Consider the following 16,975-nt stretch of genomic DNA (forward strand, 5'->3'; position numbering starts at 1 on the left):
TTCAATGTCTGCCATCCTTTCAGCTTCTCCGAGTGAGCGCCTGGGTTTACCCTCCTTCTCTTTTTTCCTGCATAGGTGGTCAGACAGTAAGCACCACCGATTCCTCCACCAGCAACAGGGAAAGTGTCAAGTCAGAAGATGGTGATGACGAGGAGCCGCCCTACCGGGGCCCCTTCTGTGGGCGTGCCCGGGTGCACACCGACTTCACCCCCAGTCCCTATGACACGGATTCACTCAAGCTCAAGGTGGGTCTCTCCCTGGCCTGGATGCAGCATTCCAGGGCCTCTGGGTTCCATAAGAGGTGTCCTTCCCTCCCTACCATCGAATGCCAGGCTGTTACTGAGCATGGTGGACTGTGTCTCCACTCCCTTGATCTATTGGTCTCCCGTGTAGAAAAAGCAAAACTGAAGACCAGCCAGCAGTGGAGACAGAGAGGGCCCTACTCCTTCTCTGTCCCCTGTCCTCTGAGGCCAGCTGCACTCCAGCACTCTGGCGGCCCCCACACCCCAGTTTTCTATGCTTTTTCCATCTGGGATGGCTTACTGTCTTCCCTGCGGGGACAGAGATACTTATGTAAATTGTAAAAATTAGGTTGCAATAAATGTATGCAGTGATACAGGGCAGGGATTGCCACTGGTGGTGGGAAATTCTGTCTCCAGGAAGTAGAAGATAGAGGATGATGAGAGCCCAAGGGGGGCAGCCTGGGCAAGAGCACAGGGAGACAGCAGGCAGAGCTGGCCTGCCATGCAGCAGGGAGGAAGGGCTATGCTTAGAATGGGCCTAATGGAAAGATCTTTGTTCCCCGGGCCCCAGAAAGGAGATATCATCGATATAATCAGCAAACCGCCCATGGGGACCTGGATGGGCCTGTTGAACAACAAAGTTGGCACATTCAAATTCATCTACGTGGATGTGCTCAACGAGGAAGAGGAGAAGCCCAAGCGCCCCACTAGGCGGAGGAGAAAAGGAAGACCGCCCCAGCCCAAGTCCGTGGAGGACCTCCTGGACCGCATCAACCTGAAAGTGAGTCGCTTCTTCCTCTGATCACACGCATCGCATTATCTTTTTCTTCTCTCAAACTAAGCAAGTGAGGGTGTGTGCAGTCTAGGGTAGGGCTTGATCTGCATTGTCCAGTAAGAGTGACCACTGATACAAGAACATCTGTTCTACAGAAAGAGCTGCCAGTATTCTACCGGTGCTGTGGGTGATAGTATAAGCCCTGGATCAAAATTTGCTACAGGAAGGGCTATAAGCATATCCCAGGTGCCCTGCGCGGGCCAGCTCCACAGCTCCCGCCCACCCTCGCTCTCCACGTCTCTTGCAGCTAAGGGGGTGGTCTGTAGCAGCAGCTCCTGGTTTTTCCTTGCAAACCCTCTTGCTCCTGAGAAATATACCAGGGCTTGCTAAGACAGGTGTCCATGGCTCTGTAAATGAAGGCGGAGCCTTTTCCACTGTGGGTTGTGTGGCAACAAAGGAATTAGTTTATCTGGAGGGCTCAGTTATAATCCCAGCCAGGGGATTCCATCACAGCCTCCAGTGTACCTCTACTTAACCCATGGTTAGTAAAAACACCCTGTCTGCCTACTAAGTGAAGGACTGGGAGGCACCGCACATTCAGAGGATACTAATCTCTTTTTCACACTTTTCATTTTCTCTAGAATTTTATTGGTGCATTGTAATTCTGTTAGAGTAAGATTCAAGGCGACAGTTTCATAGATGCACACATTACTGGGTGTATTCCCCTCCGTCTCCCACTTTCTCTCTCCTGTACACGCTCGTGAGCTGGACAGTGGTGCCTTTGTACATACAAGCGTAACATTCTGTGGTCTGTTTCCTTTCCCGAGCCTCCTTTTTCTCCTGCCCACCTCCTCTCGCCCTTCCCACTCTTCTCCTGGTCTCCCTCCTTGTTTTCATTCCTTCTTTTCTTTCCTGCCCTATTTTCTCTCTACCTTATACATATGAGAAAAAAAACAAAAATACATACTTGGCTTTCTGAGTCTGGCTGATCTCACTTAGCACAATATTCTCTAGTTCATCCATTTTCCTACAAATGACATGATTTTGTCCTTCTCTATGGCTGAGTAAAACTTTGCCACGTATAGATGCCACATTTTCTTTATCTGTGGATGGACACCTAGGCTGGATCCATAATTTAGCCATTGTGAATTGTGCTGATACTAGTCTTTGTCGAGCATAAAAATGACTGTGGGGGAAGAGCTAGGGGTAGGAGACCAGTTGCTGGCCATCACCACATGGCTGTGGCAGGAGCTGACCCTCTTTGGTCCTCCTGTGTCTCCCAGGAACACATGCCCACGTTCCTCTTCAATGGATATGAAGATTTGGACACCTTCAAGCTCCTGGAGGAGGAAGACTTGGACGAATTAAATATCAGAGACCCAGAACACAGAGCTGTTCTCTTGACGGCCGTGGAACTGTTACAGGAATACGACAGTAAGTTCCTACACATGCAGAAGTCACTGATAGATCGACTATGTTCTTTGGTCACCAGCAGGCCTCCCGTAAGCCACCAGTATGTGCTAATAGCTCCCCAGAGCCACCAAACCCAAGGTCAATTTCACATCATGCTAAGCAGCTCAAAGATATATAAATTCCCAGTGTAGGCATTCTGGTTAACACAGGAGCAAAAGAAAACCTTCCTTACTGTGAACACCTTTCCTAGAGTGTTTTAGGGGACAGTTGAGGACAGTGTGTACCAAGTGTCTCGGAGAGTAGACTTGCAGTTTTCTTAAGAAGCAGTAGACTCGGCCTTAGATACCGCCGGACGGTAGAGCCTTCAGCAGGTCTTCAGGGTCCTGGACACAAAAATGACTGCTCAGCTAAGGGCTAATTATTTCTCAAAAGCACATTAGTTGTTTTCTTATTGAATAGTATGGTTAGTGAATAAGTGAAATGCGTCAGTTTCCACTAAAGAAGGAAGAAATGTCTCCCTGAAGTAAATAGGTAGAGCAGAGAATTCCAACTTAAATAAATGACAGCTTATTTTTACAGCGTGTGAGCAGAATCCAGTGAGCACACGGCTTTTATGGAGTCTATTAGAATCCATCATATCCATTGCTCCATTAAACCTCGTCTTATCTTGCTCTTTATTCTTCAATCTGACATCAAAAATATTCCTGAAATTATTCATCGCGAAGGCAGTATCCTTTTCAGTTTATTGAATTCAAATACATTTTCTTTCAAGTGCTCTGCTTCAGGGATATCAGTCGCTAATAGCATTTCAATTGCTAAAAGACACACCAAAACCATGGTTAATGGTGAAAAAAAAATTGCATGTTACAGATGGTCCCCAACTTCGGATGTTTCTTTTTGTCCCAAGTGGTGCCAAAGCAGTACACACTTGGTAGAAACCACACTTCAGATTTTCAATCCTGACCTTTTCCCAGACTAGGGATATACAGTCTGATACTCTAATGGTGTGGGGCAGCGAGAGTGAGGCACAGCTCCCAGCCAGCCCTGCAGCCACGGAGTGAACAACCAACACTCTGCGGTAGCCTGTGTGGCTAAGCCCACGTGCTAAGCCCACGTGCTAAGCAAGTCGGTGAATTAAATGCCCTTTCAGCTCTGGTCTTTTGCAGTGTATATGACAGGGTTCCAGAACCCATTGTAGCCTGAGGAGCATCTATACTGAGTGTATCAGACCCAGGAGATGTGGAAGCGAGTGTGTCAGTACATTAAATTCACTCTTATTTATAAGGCACTCCCTCTAAATTAACTCACAACAAAGGAACACATGCTATCCATTAGATATCTGAACCCCAGATAAACAGGCAGCCTTCAGGGATAGATTTGGAGGGAGTCGTGTTTCATACTTAATATCACTTTATAGTCATATCTCTTCAGTGTTTGAAGGACCCGCGAGACCCCTGGGGTCTATGCCAGGTTGTGTGTACAGAGCCGGGGCAGTGACCGCTGCGGCTGATCAGCCACATTAACATAAGACAGTATTAAGTCATCTGTTCTCCGGAGTCACGTGTGCTCTGTAACACAGCTCATGTGGTCTTCCTCAGCCATGGAGAACAGCTGCTCTGTATGCACTGTTACATTTCTTTTATCCCTTACATACAGCAAAGCTAAACCTGGAGTATAATGCAGGATCTGTGTGTAGTCTGCTCCATACTATACTGGCTCAGACCCCTTGTGCTAAGATCTCATCCTAAGATTTGTACCAGAGGCATTTGTTTTTATTTTATTTTATTTTTACATATTTATTTTTTGCAGTACTGGGATTAATCCCAGCAGTGCTCTGCCACTGAGCTACACCTCCAGTTCTTTTTATTTCATTCTGAGACAAGGTCTTGCTAAGTTGCCTGGCTGGCCTCAGACTTGCATTCTCCAGACTCAGCCTTCTGAGTATCTGGGGTTACAGCTGTGTATCACCACACCCAGCCCATACCAGGGGCGTTCTGTAGGAGGGTATCTTTATCCATCATGATAGAACACAGAAGGGTAAAAAGCTTCTCTGCTTCTTCATAAATCCCATTTGGGAATCTGTGTGTTACCATTGTTTGGAATTTCCCTTATACAGAGAGTAAATTGGTTCTCAGAGGTTTCAGGAGCTCAGAGATAGCCGAGTGTAGTGGTGCACACTTGTAATCCCAGTATTTGGGAGGATGAGACAGGAGGATCGCAGGTTCGTGGCCAGCCTCAGCTACTTAGTGAGGCCCTCCGCAACTTAGTGAGACCTTGTTTCAAAATAGAGAATAAAAAAAAAAATAGGGCTGGGGGTATAGTTCAGTGGTAGAATGCCCCTGGGTTCCATCCCCAGCACCACACACACACAAAAAAAAAAAAAGAAAAAAAATTCCAGAGGTACTGATTAGTTCCAAAAAACTGAGTCTAGACTTTTCTTAGAGTTATAAGACTTTATTTCCAATGTAGTTAAATTCCCTCAAAATAGCTGGTAACTTAGAAGAACATAATAAGTTGTTATAAACTACATTTCTGTGCTCTAGAGAGATACAGAGCCTTATTGAGGTCTTTGAAGACATGTAGGGATCTTGGAAATTTTCTAGCTCAGCCTTCCACTGAGAGAAAGAAGTACATCTCCAGCACTGATGGCAAGTCAGGCGTGTCCAAGGTCTTCCAGTGCGTGGAGAAGGGCAGCCTTCAGAGAGGGGTCCACTGAAAAGGTTCTAATTGTCAAATCATTCCCCTCGACACTCTCAAATCTGCTAAGTAAAAGCTCCTTAAAAACAAATTAAAGCATTTTTTAATTTTGCTAAAATACCAAGGTATTTTATCTTGACTGTGTGTGTGTGTGTGTGTGTGTGTGTGTGTGTGTGTTACTGGGGATGGAACCCAGGGGCATTCTATCTCTGAGCTATACCCTCAGCCCTATTTTTTATTCTTTATTTTGAAACAAGGTCTCACTGAGTTACAAAAGGCCTCACTAAGTAGCCAAAGCTGTCTGTGAACCATGATCCTCCTGTCTCAGCCTCCCAAATGCTGGGATTATAAGCGTGTACCACCATGCCCTGCTCGACCATTTTTAAGCATATAGCTCAATAGAAACAAATTTTATAAGAAATCTAATAGGAATTATTTCCAGTGCAAGATAAAGCACTGAAAATAAAACAAACATATGCACATGCACTTCCTGAATTCAACTAAAGGTACTGTTTTGCCATATTTACTTCAGTCCTGATTTTCTTAAGACATAATTAAAAGCCCTTGAAAATGCTGCTCCCCAAGAATCCTTCTTCCTTCCCTCTGTCTTCCCGAGGTACTTGCTCTCCAACAAGACAGAATACGTCCTTGCACCCAGCACCTTGGTGTTTGAGGATCTCCTGAGTGTCTGAGCATCTTTGTCTACCTGGATGGGGTGTCCATGGATGTGTGGGCATGTTTGGGTGGGTGGGGTGGAGGAGAGCTTCCAAGTCCCTTCCTTCTCCTTCAGGTCCAAGGTCAGGTTATGCCCCAGTGGGGTTTCAGCCCCTCACTCTTATTTAACTGTGAGATTTCCATAGTTTTAGCTATCTCCTTTCTTGTCTTTTGTACTTTGATGTTAAATAAGTATGGGAGAAGATTAACGGGCTTGGTTCTACAGCACATATAAGCATCTCCCCACCTCTTCTTCGTGACCAAGTCAGTGACTCTAGCCCCTTGTTGTAAACCTGGGGACTTTACAAGTTGGAGTGTGGTTTTTAAGCAGTGAGAGGGGTCCCTGTCCTCTCTGCAGTGACCTCAGGGGTCCTGTTATGTCCGGTGAGGCTGAGATGCGACAAATGCAGACCCAGCCTGCCTGCCCATGCAGCAGTGGCAGGGACCACATTTTCTGTTTCGTTCCCATCGGTCAGCACTCTGGAGTCTCTTTGGCCGCTGCGGTCCACTGAACTGTTGCCACCAGAGAAAGGTGATACCCCTTCCTCGTCCTGGTTTGCAGCGGAAAACTCAGAACCCTCATTTTACCAGTGTCATTTTTCTAAATAACATACTAGACTGGAACAAAGCCCACTCTGAATCCTCAGACTCTTTCACAAGATGGAGCATCACTCTGGAGGATTCCAATTTTTTGATGTTGTGGGAGGGAAACCGCATTTGCTCATATGCTTCTAATTTGTTAATTTTCACCAATCAATTAACAATTAGCACTCTTAATTTGAGTGCTACTTTAAGGACTTATTCTCTCATGATCGCTGCCATCAGTGAGGTTATAGAAGCCTTCCCTGTGAGAAATGCAAACAGGAAATGGTGAAGACAGGAGGAACCAGGCCAGCCGGTGGGCCGTGTGCGGAATGGCAGCCCTCACTACGGCTGTATTTTGACGGCCTGAGAGAAGGCATCGTGTTTCTGGCTTATTGATTTCTTTTTTCTTTGTGTATGTGGTTGGGGCAGGAGGTGAAGAGAAAGGAAAATAAATTAAAGCCCTTTGTCATCACAGCTAGCTATTTTATGAGAAAATGTTTTCTCGGTTTCCGTTTTATGTGACTAAGCAATTTTTCTGCATAATAAGACGAGATGCTCAGCCCGTGACCTCAGTGTCCCATGTAAGGCTCCACGTGCCCCCGCAGAACATGCGGAGCGGAGCCACTGGGGAATTGCAGGCCCACACGGCTTTCCACGTGACTGAGCCTCGGCAGAGTCCCACAGCAGAGACAGCCAATGCTTCTCTTGATTTTGTCCCCAGCTTCCTTAAGGCCCCATTGATAAATAATGATGCTTTTCTGGAAAAGGCTCCCTGAGAATACGGATGCTCAGCTTCACCATGCACCTTAAGAGCATCTGCTGCTTGGTTTCCAAGTCCAAGGGTGTCCTGTGCTTTCCCTTTCTCATCTTTGTCTGCAGGAAACAGAAATGATGGCCACAGACAAAAGAGAAGAAAGCAGACCCTCTCATTACATTCTAAACAACAAAACACACAATGAATTTGCCACTGGCCCTTCCTCAGGCCAGGGGTCTGCAGCCCTGCTGGCCAGCCTTGCTGTTGCCAGGGCTCAGCCAGAACCACCACATGTTATCAAGGTCCAAGAATGCTCCAGGCTGCTAACAGAATTGATAAATTTTATTTGTCACTTTCGTGTACACTTGGATAGTTGGTAGCATAAACAGTTTGCAGTACAGGTCTTTGCAACTTCTGAAAAGCAACGTGGCTGAATCTCACCTTGTGAAGGGGGCTCTTATTCACTCTGCTCTGGGTGGATGGTGCCATCACCCAGAGGGACCAGGAGAGCCCTCCCCGCCACCACCCCCAAACCCCTGCACTGCGTTTCTTTCTCCTCAGAGGCTGGAGCCTGCACTGTTGGGGTGGCCCAGAAGGCTCTGGCATATTCCCACTGTGTGTTCTCTCCAAATTTGTCTTCATGTGATTAACACTTGATTTGAACAGAAAAGTGTTCTGGTCTTACCCGTTCATTTTGATCTTGCTTTTTGTTTTTGCTGGTTTTGTTTTTTGTTTGTTTGTTTGTTTGTTTTTTTGTGTTTTTTTTTTTTTTTGGTGGTACTGGGGATGGAACCCTTCTACCTCCGGCTACCCTCCCAGACCTATTTTTTTTATATTTTATTTGGAAACAGGGTCTCTTAAGCCACAAGGCTGGCTATGAACCTGTGCGATTCTCCTGTCTCTGCCTCCCAAGCGCGAAGATTACAAGCGTGTGCCACCGCACCTGGCTTGAGCTTGTTTTAAAATACTTTTTCTTCTTAAAAAAAAAAAGTTCAAGGCTTAAAACACAATGTGAAAGTTGAAGATAAAGTTGGCATCTGTCCGCCACTGGAGACTCTGCTGCTCGCTCCCCTTTGAAGCCTTGGCTTGTGTTCACCATCTCCAGGTAACAGCGACCAGTCCGGGTCCCAGGAGAAGCTGCTGGTGGACAGCCAGGGCCTGAGCGGATGCTCCCCACGAGACTCAGGATGCTACGAAAGCAGCGAGAACCTAGAAAATGGTAAGGCCTGCCCAGACCATCAGCACCTGCCTTGACAATTCCTGATTGCAAAGGTATCACTGTCTCCAAAAGGCCGATTCTTTTCCCGTGATGGACCAGTGACCACCTCGCCATTTCTAGCTTCTTCCCTGTGCTAAGTCTCCAGTTAGTGTCTGTGTTTATTCCTCTTGGCTGCTGTGTGAGGTTAATATATTCTGTCTAAAATACCTGCAGCTATAAAACCTAAATTGTCTGACTCCTATGCCCTTTTCTTTATGTAACCACCACCAGCATTTGAGTGTTGGAAACTATTGGGTCCACAGGAAAACAATTTACCAGGTAGACCATTCATCAGGGTCATGCCAGCAGCTGTGTCTTACGCTGCACGGCCTGAGCCCAGAGGCAGTTACTATTGGAGAGGGTGACTGAAATCACATCTTGTTTGTGGCTTTCCTGTCCTAACAGTCAGGTCGGCATCAATATGAAATTCCAGAAAGCCTACTGTTTTCAGAAGCAAAGTCTTAAGGAGAATGGGGTCAGGTAAGTTAAATGCCACCATGGGTGGCTCTCTGTTGACCCCAAGATTCCTGTTACTAGAAGATTAGAAACAGTAGTCAAAGGTTCCTGCTGCCATAATGACTTTAAGTCTCTGTGGGACAGTTGAGGACCAGGTGATAAATGCCCAGGTGTGATAGTGTTTATCTGCCATTGGAATCCCATCTGGTAGTCCATGTGCTGGGGTACTCAGTAGTACTCACAAAAGCAAAGTTTCCCAAACTACAGATTGTGGTTCATTAGTGGGTTGTGAGGTCAGTTGAATGGGTCTCAGATGGCAGTTTTGTAAGATAAAATAGAAAATATCAGAATGTGTTACATAAGGTAAGGTTTAGTATGGTTAGCATTGTTACTTGTAGTCTTTGTTTTAGGGGTGTGTGTGTGTGTGTGTGTGTGTGTGTATACGTGTGTGTACGTGTGTGTGTGTGTGTGCGTGTCTATTGGATGGTGAATGTCAAAATGTGTTTCTTACTGTAGGTCATGTTAAAATACAGTGTGAGAGCCGTTAGAGGCACCAAAACGAGTAGTTAAAGCAAATGGCATCCATGGGTATAAACTAATGATCTGGTCACTCCCAGATACCAACCCTATAGTTACATGACTGAGAATGATTGATTACTCCTTGACATTGGCATCCTGGATACTTTGCTGAACTCACCTTGATCTCAGTTCTTATGAGTATCTTAGGTACCTCAAAATTTATTCCATGAGACCTATTCAGAATTCTTTTGAAACAGGGTTTCACGAGGTTGCTAGCGACAGCCTCGCTACATTGCTGAGGCTGTCCTTGAACCTGCGATCCTCCTGTCTTGGCCTCCCAAGAACTGGGATTAGAGGCAGCACCACCAAGCCAGGATGGGTGTGGTATGATTTGAATATTCATTGGCCACCCTTCCAGGGGCATCCTTGCTAGAACCTGTTCTGAGGAATCTGTCTACCTCTATTTTTCAATCATGACATGAAGGAACTATACTCACCAAGCAAAAATCTCATCATTGTGACTTCCACATTTAATGTAGACAGTCAACCCTCTTCTGCACTGAGATAGACATTAAGCCTCGCTTTCCTTCACTGTGTGACACAGCATACCTCTTTTCCATATAACCAATGACTTTCGGTCCCCAGGAGTCCTGTCTAAAAACCAAAATGGGACCATAGTAACCCTAGATCACCTGATGGTATTAATGATGGTTTTGTGTTCTTAGTGTAATTCAACTATGGGATTTGAGAATTGGACATTTCAGTGTTGCTAGCACACCCTAATACATGAACATGACTTTTAAAATGTTAACTATTCCCTTGTCTCCCAGGTAAGAATCCGAAAACTGGCCTCTTATCTGCCAAGTCATCATCAGGGCTCAGCTTGAAGTCTTTCCACAGGGGTCAGCTGGGCACCTACCCCACCTTGCCTTTAACGAAGTCAGGGGACACCCGTAAGCAGGGAGAGGAGGGCAGGCTGAGCCGCAGCCTCACCCCAGACACGACCAAGCGCTGTGACCCTCCCTTGGTGACCGGCATGAACCCAAACCGGAGGAGCCTTCCAGTTTCCATTTGTCGGAGCTGTGAGACGCTGGAGGGACCCCAGCCCGTGGAGACCTGGCCCCGATCCCATTCCCTAGACAACCTTCAAGGAGAGCCTGATGATGAGAAAGATGTGCCTACAGCGGGGACCGAACCTGCCCCTGAGACTGTTCCAGAAGTGCCACAGAAGGCCGCGGCCTCTACTGCACAGGCCCAGGCCCTGGGGCGAGATCCCGCCATGGACAGCGCACTGCTACTGACCCAAAGCAAGAGAGTTTCTGAACCTCAGAAAATGACTACTAAGAAACTGGACGGCCCCGGAGTAGCCACTCCCCATGGCCCATCGCCTCCTCAGTGTTTGCCCAGAAACTTTGAGGCCCAGCCTCCCGGAGTCAAACACAGTTTAACAAGGACGTCTCTCGAGGGGCACAGAAAAGGACATGATTTGGAAGGAACATACCCTCCCCCAGGCACCAAAGAAGGGATAGGGGCTGAACAGAGGGTCGCGGAGGCAAGGACACAGCCCAAACACCCTTCGCAGCCTCCACCTGTTCCTGCCAAAAAGAGCAGAGAGCGGCTGACCAATGGCCTCCACCTGGTCCCTGTGAGCCCCAGTGGGAGCCTTCCCAGCCCTGAGGCTCCATGCCTGCCACTGAAGAAGGCCAGCCCCGCCGTTCCTGCTGAGAGCCCCTCCGCACAGGGGACCAGGCCTCCCCCGGGGCAGGAGCCAGGCAGCCCCCCCAGCACAAGGCCACCGCCCTGGCTCTCTGAGCTTCCTGAGAGCACCAGCCTGCAGGAGCATGGTGTGAGGCTGGGCCCCGCCCTGAGCAGGAAGGTCTCCTGCGCCCGGGGCCTGGACCTGGAGATGCTCACGGAGAACAAGTTGCAAGCAGAGGGCATCGATCTCACGGAGGAACCGTACTCAGATAAGGTACCCGAGGCCCAAGCTCACTGGCCCATGTCTTTGCCTGGAAGCCCACAGCTGTCAGAGACCAGCCCCAGAGAAAATGGGGCATTCTAAGATTGCATGGTGACCCATCACTGAGGCCTCGGCCCATCCAGGTCTCCGGGTTAAATGCAAATACAGTCTTGCCGTCTTCTGCTCTTCCCTGCTTGTTTTTAATTGGGGGCGGCTCTGCTTTGCACGGAGAATGATCAGTACCAGAACTGGTTCCTGAAAGAGAACCAAGAGAGACCCAAGTCCAAGCATGTGTGCCTACCTCACATGAATATGTTAACATGAAAGCCCTCCCTTCATTTCCCTATAGGTCTCCTGGGGCTAAAAGTAACTGCATAGCTACCTCTTAGATGGATTGTGAGAGCAGATGCAATAAGTGTGGACATACTTTGAAAATTGTAGACCCCTGTTCAATATAATACAGTCATCATATTGCATAATCATCTATAGGTAATAAGGGAAAGATAATATAAAAACCTCAATCGAAGCTGGCCATGGTGGCCATGCTTGTAAGCCCAGCGTTTGGGAGGCTGAGATAGGAGATCACAGTTCGTGGACAACCTCAACTACTACTTAGTGAGGCCCTTTGCAACTCAATGAGTCCATGTTTCAAAATAAAGAATAAAATATAGGGCTGGGGGTGTAGCTCGGAAGTAGAATGCCCCTGGGTTCCATCCCCAGTACTGAAAAAAAAAACAAAAAAAACAAGAACAAAAACCTCCATTGCACCAAGACATCTAGATCTGTAATGAAAAGTAATTTCTTATTTGAAGGAAAAAAAATAAAAGACCTACGAATACTAAAGTGACTTTTAAGAGCCAGGCATGGTAGCCCATGCCTATAATCCCAGTACTTGGGAGGCTGAGCTAGGAGGATCACAGGTTTGATAACAGCCTCAGAAACTTAGCAAGATTCTCAGCAACCTAGTGACACTGTTTCAAAATAAAAACTAAAATAGGGCTGGGGTGTAGTTTGAAGTAACAGTGCTTCTGGGTCCAACCCCCAGTACCAAAAAAAATAAAAAATAAAATTAGCTTTGAAGACAAATCATTAGGGGTGATGGGGATGTTTGTACTTTACCCCTGGAATCCCAGGAATACATGCTTTGCCAAGTGTCTCTGAGTGTATTACTATAGCCTCCTCCCTCTGTTATTCCTCTCCTGCCTGAACGTTTTCTGAATAAACTCCTTTGAAGGAAAAATAGGGGGAATTCTACAGTCAAGGAGGCCTAGTGGTGTGGTGGTGTAATTCTTAATAGATGAAGGGTAAAAAGTGGAGTAGCTAGGGTATAAGTGTGTTCTTCTGCTGTGTAGGAAACTATTTTCAGCAACACTGGAGAAAGAGGATTTTACAAAATGGTCAGAGTAAAGGCATTGGCCTAAAGGATGTAGGATGAGCATGTTCTGTGCTCATCTTGTTTATAGCTACTTTCCTAGAACACCTCAGTATCTGAAAGATATAGGCCTATTCCCTCTAGAGCATCCATCCCAATAATAGAAGATAGATATTCATTTTAAATGTAAACCTTTCAGTTTAAAACCCAGTAGCTAAATGTCTTTATCCCACTCTATGCTTGGTGTATCTTAGAGGAAAGGAAAAAAAAAAAAATACCCTAACCCACCCTTCATGCCACATTTCTGTTTTCCTCGGGCAGCATGGCCGCTGTGGGATTCCTGAAGCCCTGGTGCAGAGATACGCAGAGGACCTTGATCAGCCCGAGAGGGAGGTCGCCACCAACATGGACCAGATCCGGGTGAAGCTGCTGCGGAAGCAGCATCGCATGGCGGTGAGCAGCCACTTCCGGTCCTGCATCCCACACCCGCTTCCTGCAGTGCACTTATCACAGCTGGTGATGAGCATCAGCAAGTGCTCTTGTGGAAGGGAGAAAGTACACGGAGCCAGCCTAGAAGTTTTATTTTATTTTATTTATTTATTTTATTTTTCTTGCTGTGTATGGTGCTGGAGATACAACCCAGGGCCTTGCACGTGCTAGGCAGTCACTCTACCCCCAAATATACCACAGCCCTGAAATATTTTAAAATGCACTGTAAAAAGAAAAGAAATGAAAATTATCTATAATCTCAGCATTAGGAACTTTAAAAAAAACAAATTCATATAATGGGCTCAAGATTTAATTAGAAGCATTAAGTTAGGCGGGCATGGTGGCTCACGCTTGTAATCTCAGCGTTCAGGAGGCTGAGACTGGAGGATCATGGTTCGTGGACAGCCTCAACTACTTAGTGAGGCCCTCCATAACTTAGTGAGACCCTGTTTCAAAATAAAGAATAAAAAATAGAAGACGGGGTGTACCTCGGAGGTAGAGTGCCCCTGGGTTCCATTCCCAGACCCGCAAAAAAAAAAAAAAAAAAAAAGCAATAAGTCAAGAGCTTTGTTGTACCACCCGATCACGACAGTTAATAGCAATACACTAAGTGCTTGGAAATTGCTGAGGCCGTATGAATTTTAAGTGTTCTCACCACAAGAAAAATGCCAAGTGTGTGAGCATTGAACATGAATTCAATTTAGGCGTTCTATAATGTATTTGTCAAAATTTCATGTTGTGTACCTCAAATATATACAATTTTTACTTCTCGATTTACAAAAAATCTAGACATTTCTCTGCACTTGCATAATAGTAACTGTACACTTTGAAATCTGATTGTTTTCAGTTAGAAAGTCATGAATTGGCTTTACATTTATTAAAAATTCTTTTTTTATTGTCAGCTTTTCAAAGTATTCTGTAGTTTAGCCAATTCTATATCATTAAAACATTTCAGTTTTTTGTTCAGCTTTTTATTTTAACATAATGAAGAACATCCTTGTTAAAAATACTTTTAGACTTTTAAGATAATTTCTGAGGATATGTTCTTTTGTTTTTTTGTTTTATTTTTTGGTACTGGGGATTGAACCAAGGGCATTCTGCCTCTGAGCTATACACCCACCCCTTTTTATCTTTTATTTTTGAAGCAAGAAGCAAGGTCTCAGTAGGTTGCTGAAAGTAAGTCTCGCTACATTGCTGAGACTGGCCTCAAACCTGTGCTCTTCCTGTCTCACCCTTCTAAGTACTAGGGTTACAGGCATGTATCACCATACCCAGTTTGAGGCTATATTCTCTGAAGAGGGTTTGCTTTACCAAAAGTACACAAAATCTCCAGGATTTTTGTATGTCTTACACATCACTTTTTTTTTTTCAGTACTGGGGATTGAACCCAGGAGCATTCTACCTCCAAGTTACATCCATAGTCCTGTTTTTTGTTCTTATTTTGAAACAGGGTCTCACTAATTTGCAGAGGTCCCCACTAAGTAGCTGAGGCTGGCTGCAAACCTGTAATCCATCTATCTGAGCCTCCCAAATGCTGGGATTACAAGTGTGGGCCACCACGCCCAGCTTACACATCCCCTTTCTGAACGATGTCATACTGTGTGTACCCAATAGTCAAATTTAAATGTCCATTTCCCTATTCTAGCCAACACTTTATATTTTTATATTTTAACTTTTTTGTGACTATATTGATGAAACACTCAATTTTCTGGTAGCTAAAATAAAATCAAAATGCAGTGGAAAATCTAATATATACAAACACTACCCACTGAGTATCCTTTTTTTACACTATCACAAAGGCTCATCTCTGCGAATCACCTTAGGGGCTGATCCCTCCCTGAAGAACTGAATCCAGTGAGACAAACAGCAGGATATATAAATGCTTACAACTAACAGACTTGGTCACATAATCAGAATTTGATTTAATTTTGGAGCAGTGTCTAGAAACTTCTAGGGCGCTTTCTTAAAGATTTATTTCATCTTTGAGGACTCTTTCTGCTAGCCTTGATGTTTGACATCCCCTAGCATTACCACTTTCTGGTAATAAGCTAGCAATGTCAGGTTTGGGGCATATAAGAAGTAGGTCTCTCTTGGTACATGTAGAATCTTTGTGACATTAATGTCCTTATTTATCCAGATCCCAAGTGGCGGGCTCACAGAAATCTGCAGGAAGCCCCTGTCTCCCGGGTGTGTGGCCTCCGTGTCGGATTGGCTCATTTCCATTGGCCTGCCCATGTACACCAGCACCCTCTCTGAGGCGGGCTTCAGCGCACTGAGCCAAGTGCCTTCTCTGTCCCACACCTGCCTTCAGGAGGCCGGCATCACAGAGGAGCGACACATAAGGAAGCTCGTGTCCGCAGCCAGACTCTTCAAACTGCCACCAAGCCCCGAGGCCATATAGCCAGGCCCGCGGTGGAGCTCCCTGGACAGGAGCCCGCCTTTCACTGTGCTTACAAAACTGATGCAATTCTTCCATGTCTGGTGGGCCAACAAGATACAGAAGCAGGGCCCACCTGTGGCCCACAGAGTACGACACCCAGGCACAAGACTGGGGACCCTCTCTTCCAGAAAAGCCCCTGTAAGGAAATTGGTGCGGTTCTCCTTGACCCCCGAAGGCAAGACAAGCACTTATTTTGAGATCGCAGAAGAGCCAACTTGTTGCACACGCCGTGCCTCCAGTCTGTCTCTGTGCGGACAGAGGGCTGGGAGGAGAGGACAGGGCAGCCTGCCCCGTTGCTGATCATACCCCTCCCTGCAGGATGCCCTAGCCAGGTGGGCTGAGCTAGGCCAAAGCGACAGACTCTGCGGTTACTGTACACTATTGACCATGCTCATTTGTTTAGAAGTTAGAACGTCTGGCTGCACCAGGAAAAAAAAAAAAAGTCCTATTCTCCTTTAGATAAACAAAAGACTTTTACATAATTGCTTTCTAGCAATCAGCTTTTATTTGCCTTAATATAAGCTTTTAAGCAGTTATCTAACTAGTGTCCACAACCCTGTAACTCTAGTTCCAGATCTTCAGCTTAGACTGCCATCTAATTTATCTGGGGTGTTTCCAGCAAAAATGGGCTTTTCTAACTGTCTCATTTGGACATGGCTTATTTTGTAAGGGTGGTTATCAAGCACACGTTTCATGTTGGCTTTCAGTTTTTAAACTAACTCCAAACCCAGTAAAAAGCTATCTGAAATCCACAAAGGTTGTGTGTGTGTGTGTGTGTGTGTGTGTGTGTGTGTGTGTGTGTACCCATGTACAGAAAATGCCTTTCATTTTAATCAGCTTCGTGTTATACCACATTGGTCATTGAGTTTCTGTATGGAGTTGGAATCCTGACCGTGTCCATTCCAAAATTCGGTCATCAATGAATGAGTCCCCTTCGCAGAAAGTCATTGTAAGGTTGAATATTTCAGAAAGATGTTTCTAAAAAGGGAAATAGTTTATTAGTTTTTTTCAGCTCTATAATTAAGGTAGTGTTATTCTTTTCTTATTTAGATAATTCTTTTAATTCAAACAAAGGTCCATTAGGGAGCCAGACAAATCACGTTAGCCAGGTGTTAAGTGTTGCAGATGTTCAACTATTTCGGCAGATGATTTCAACATCTTGGACCCTCTTTTATTCGGGTGTCTGATTGTCTCGCCATCAGCAAGTTCAGACAACTACTAAGGCTCCCCACTGCTTACAAAATGATTTTTTTTCTCCACATTCTTATCACAAGCGTCACTTGAAGCATCCAAGTTAGCCC

At 45.7% G+C, this 16,975-nt stretch overlaps 1 protein-coding gene across 1 annotated transcript in view; it reads left to right on the forward strand.

Annotated features, from left to right (window-relative positions):
- Window positions 1–15,635, forward strand: part of SASH1 (SAM and SH3 domain containing 1) — a gene marked incomplete at both ends in the record, with an annotated part of 180,503 nt that extends 164,868 nt beyond the window's left edge. The window contains 7 exons of the mRNA XM_080700145.1: window positions 76–245; window positions 814–1,023; window positions 2,301–2,451; window positions 8,286–8,399; window positions 10,244–11,385; window positions 13,067–13,198; window positions 15,372–15,635. Of these exons, the coding sequence (XP_080556271.1) occupies window positions 76–245; window positions 814–1,023; window positions 2,301–2,451; window positions 8,286–8,399; window positions 10,244–11,385; window positions 13,067–13,198; window positions 15,372–15,635 (2,183 nt within the window). The remainder of the gene's footprint in view (window positions 1–75; window positions 246–813; window positions 1,024–2,300; window positions 2,452–8,285; window positions 8,400–10,243; window positions 11,386–13,066; window positions 13,199–15,371) is intronic.
- Between the last annotated feature and the right edge of the window lie 1,340 nt (window positions 15,636–16,975).

The sequence above is a fragment of the Muscardinus avellanarius genome (assembly GCF_963383645.1).
Source record: "Muscardinus avellanarius genome assembly, chromosome: 8".
NCBI lineage: Eukaryota > Metazoa > Chordata > Mammalia > Rodentia > Gliridae > Muscardinus > Muscardinus avellanarius.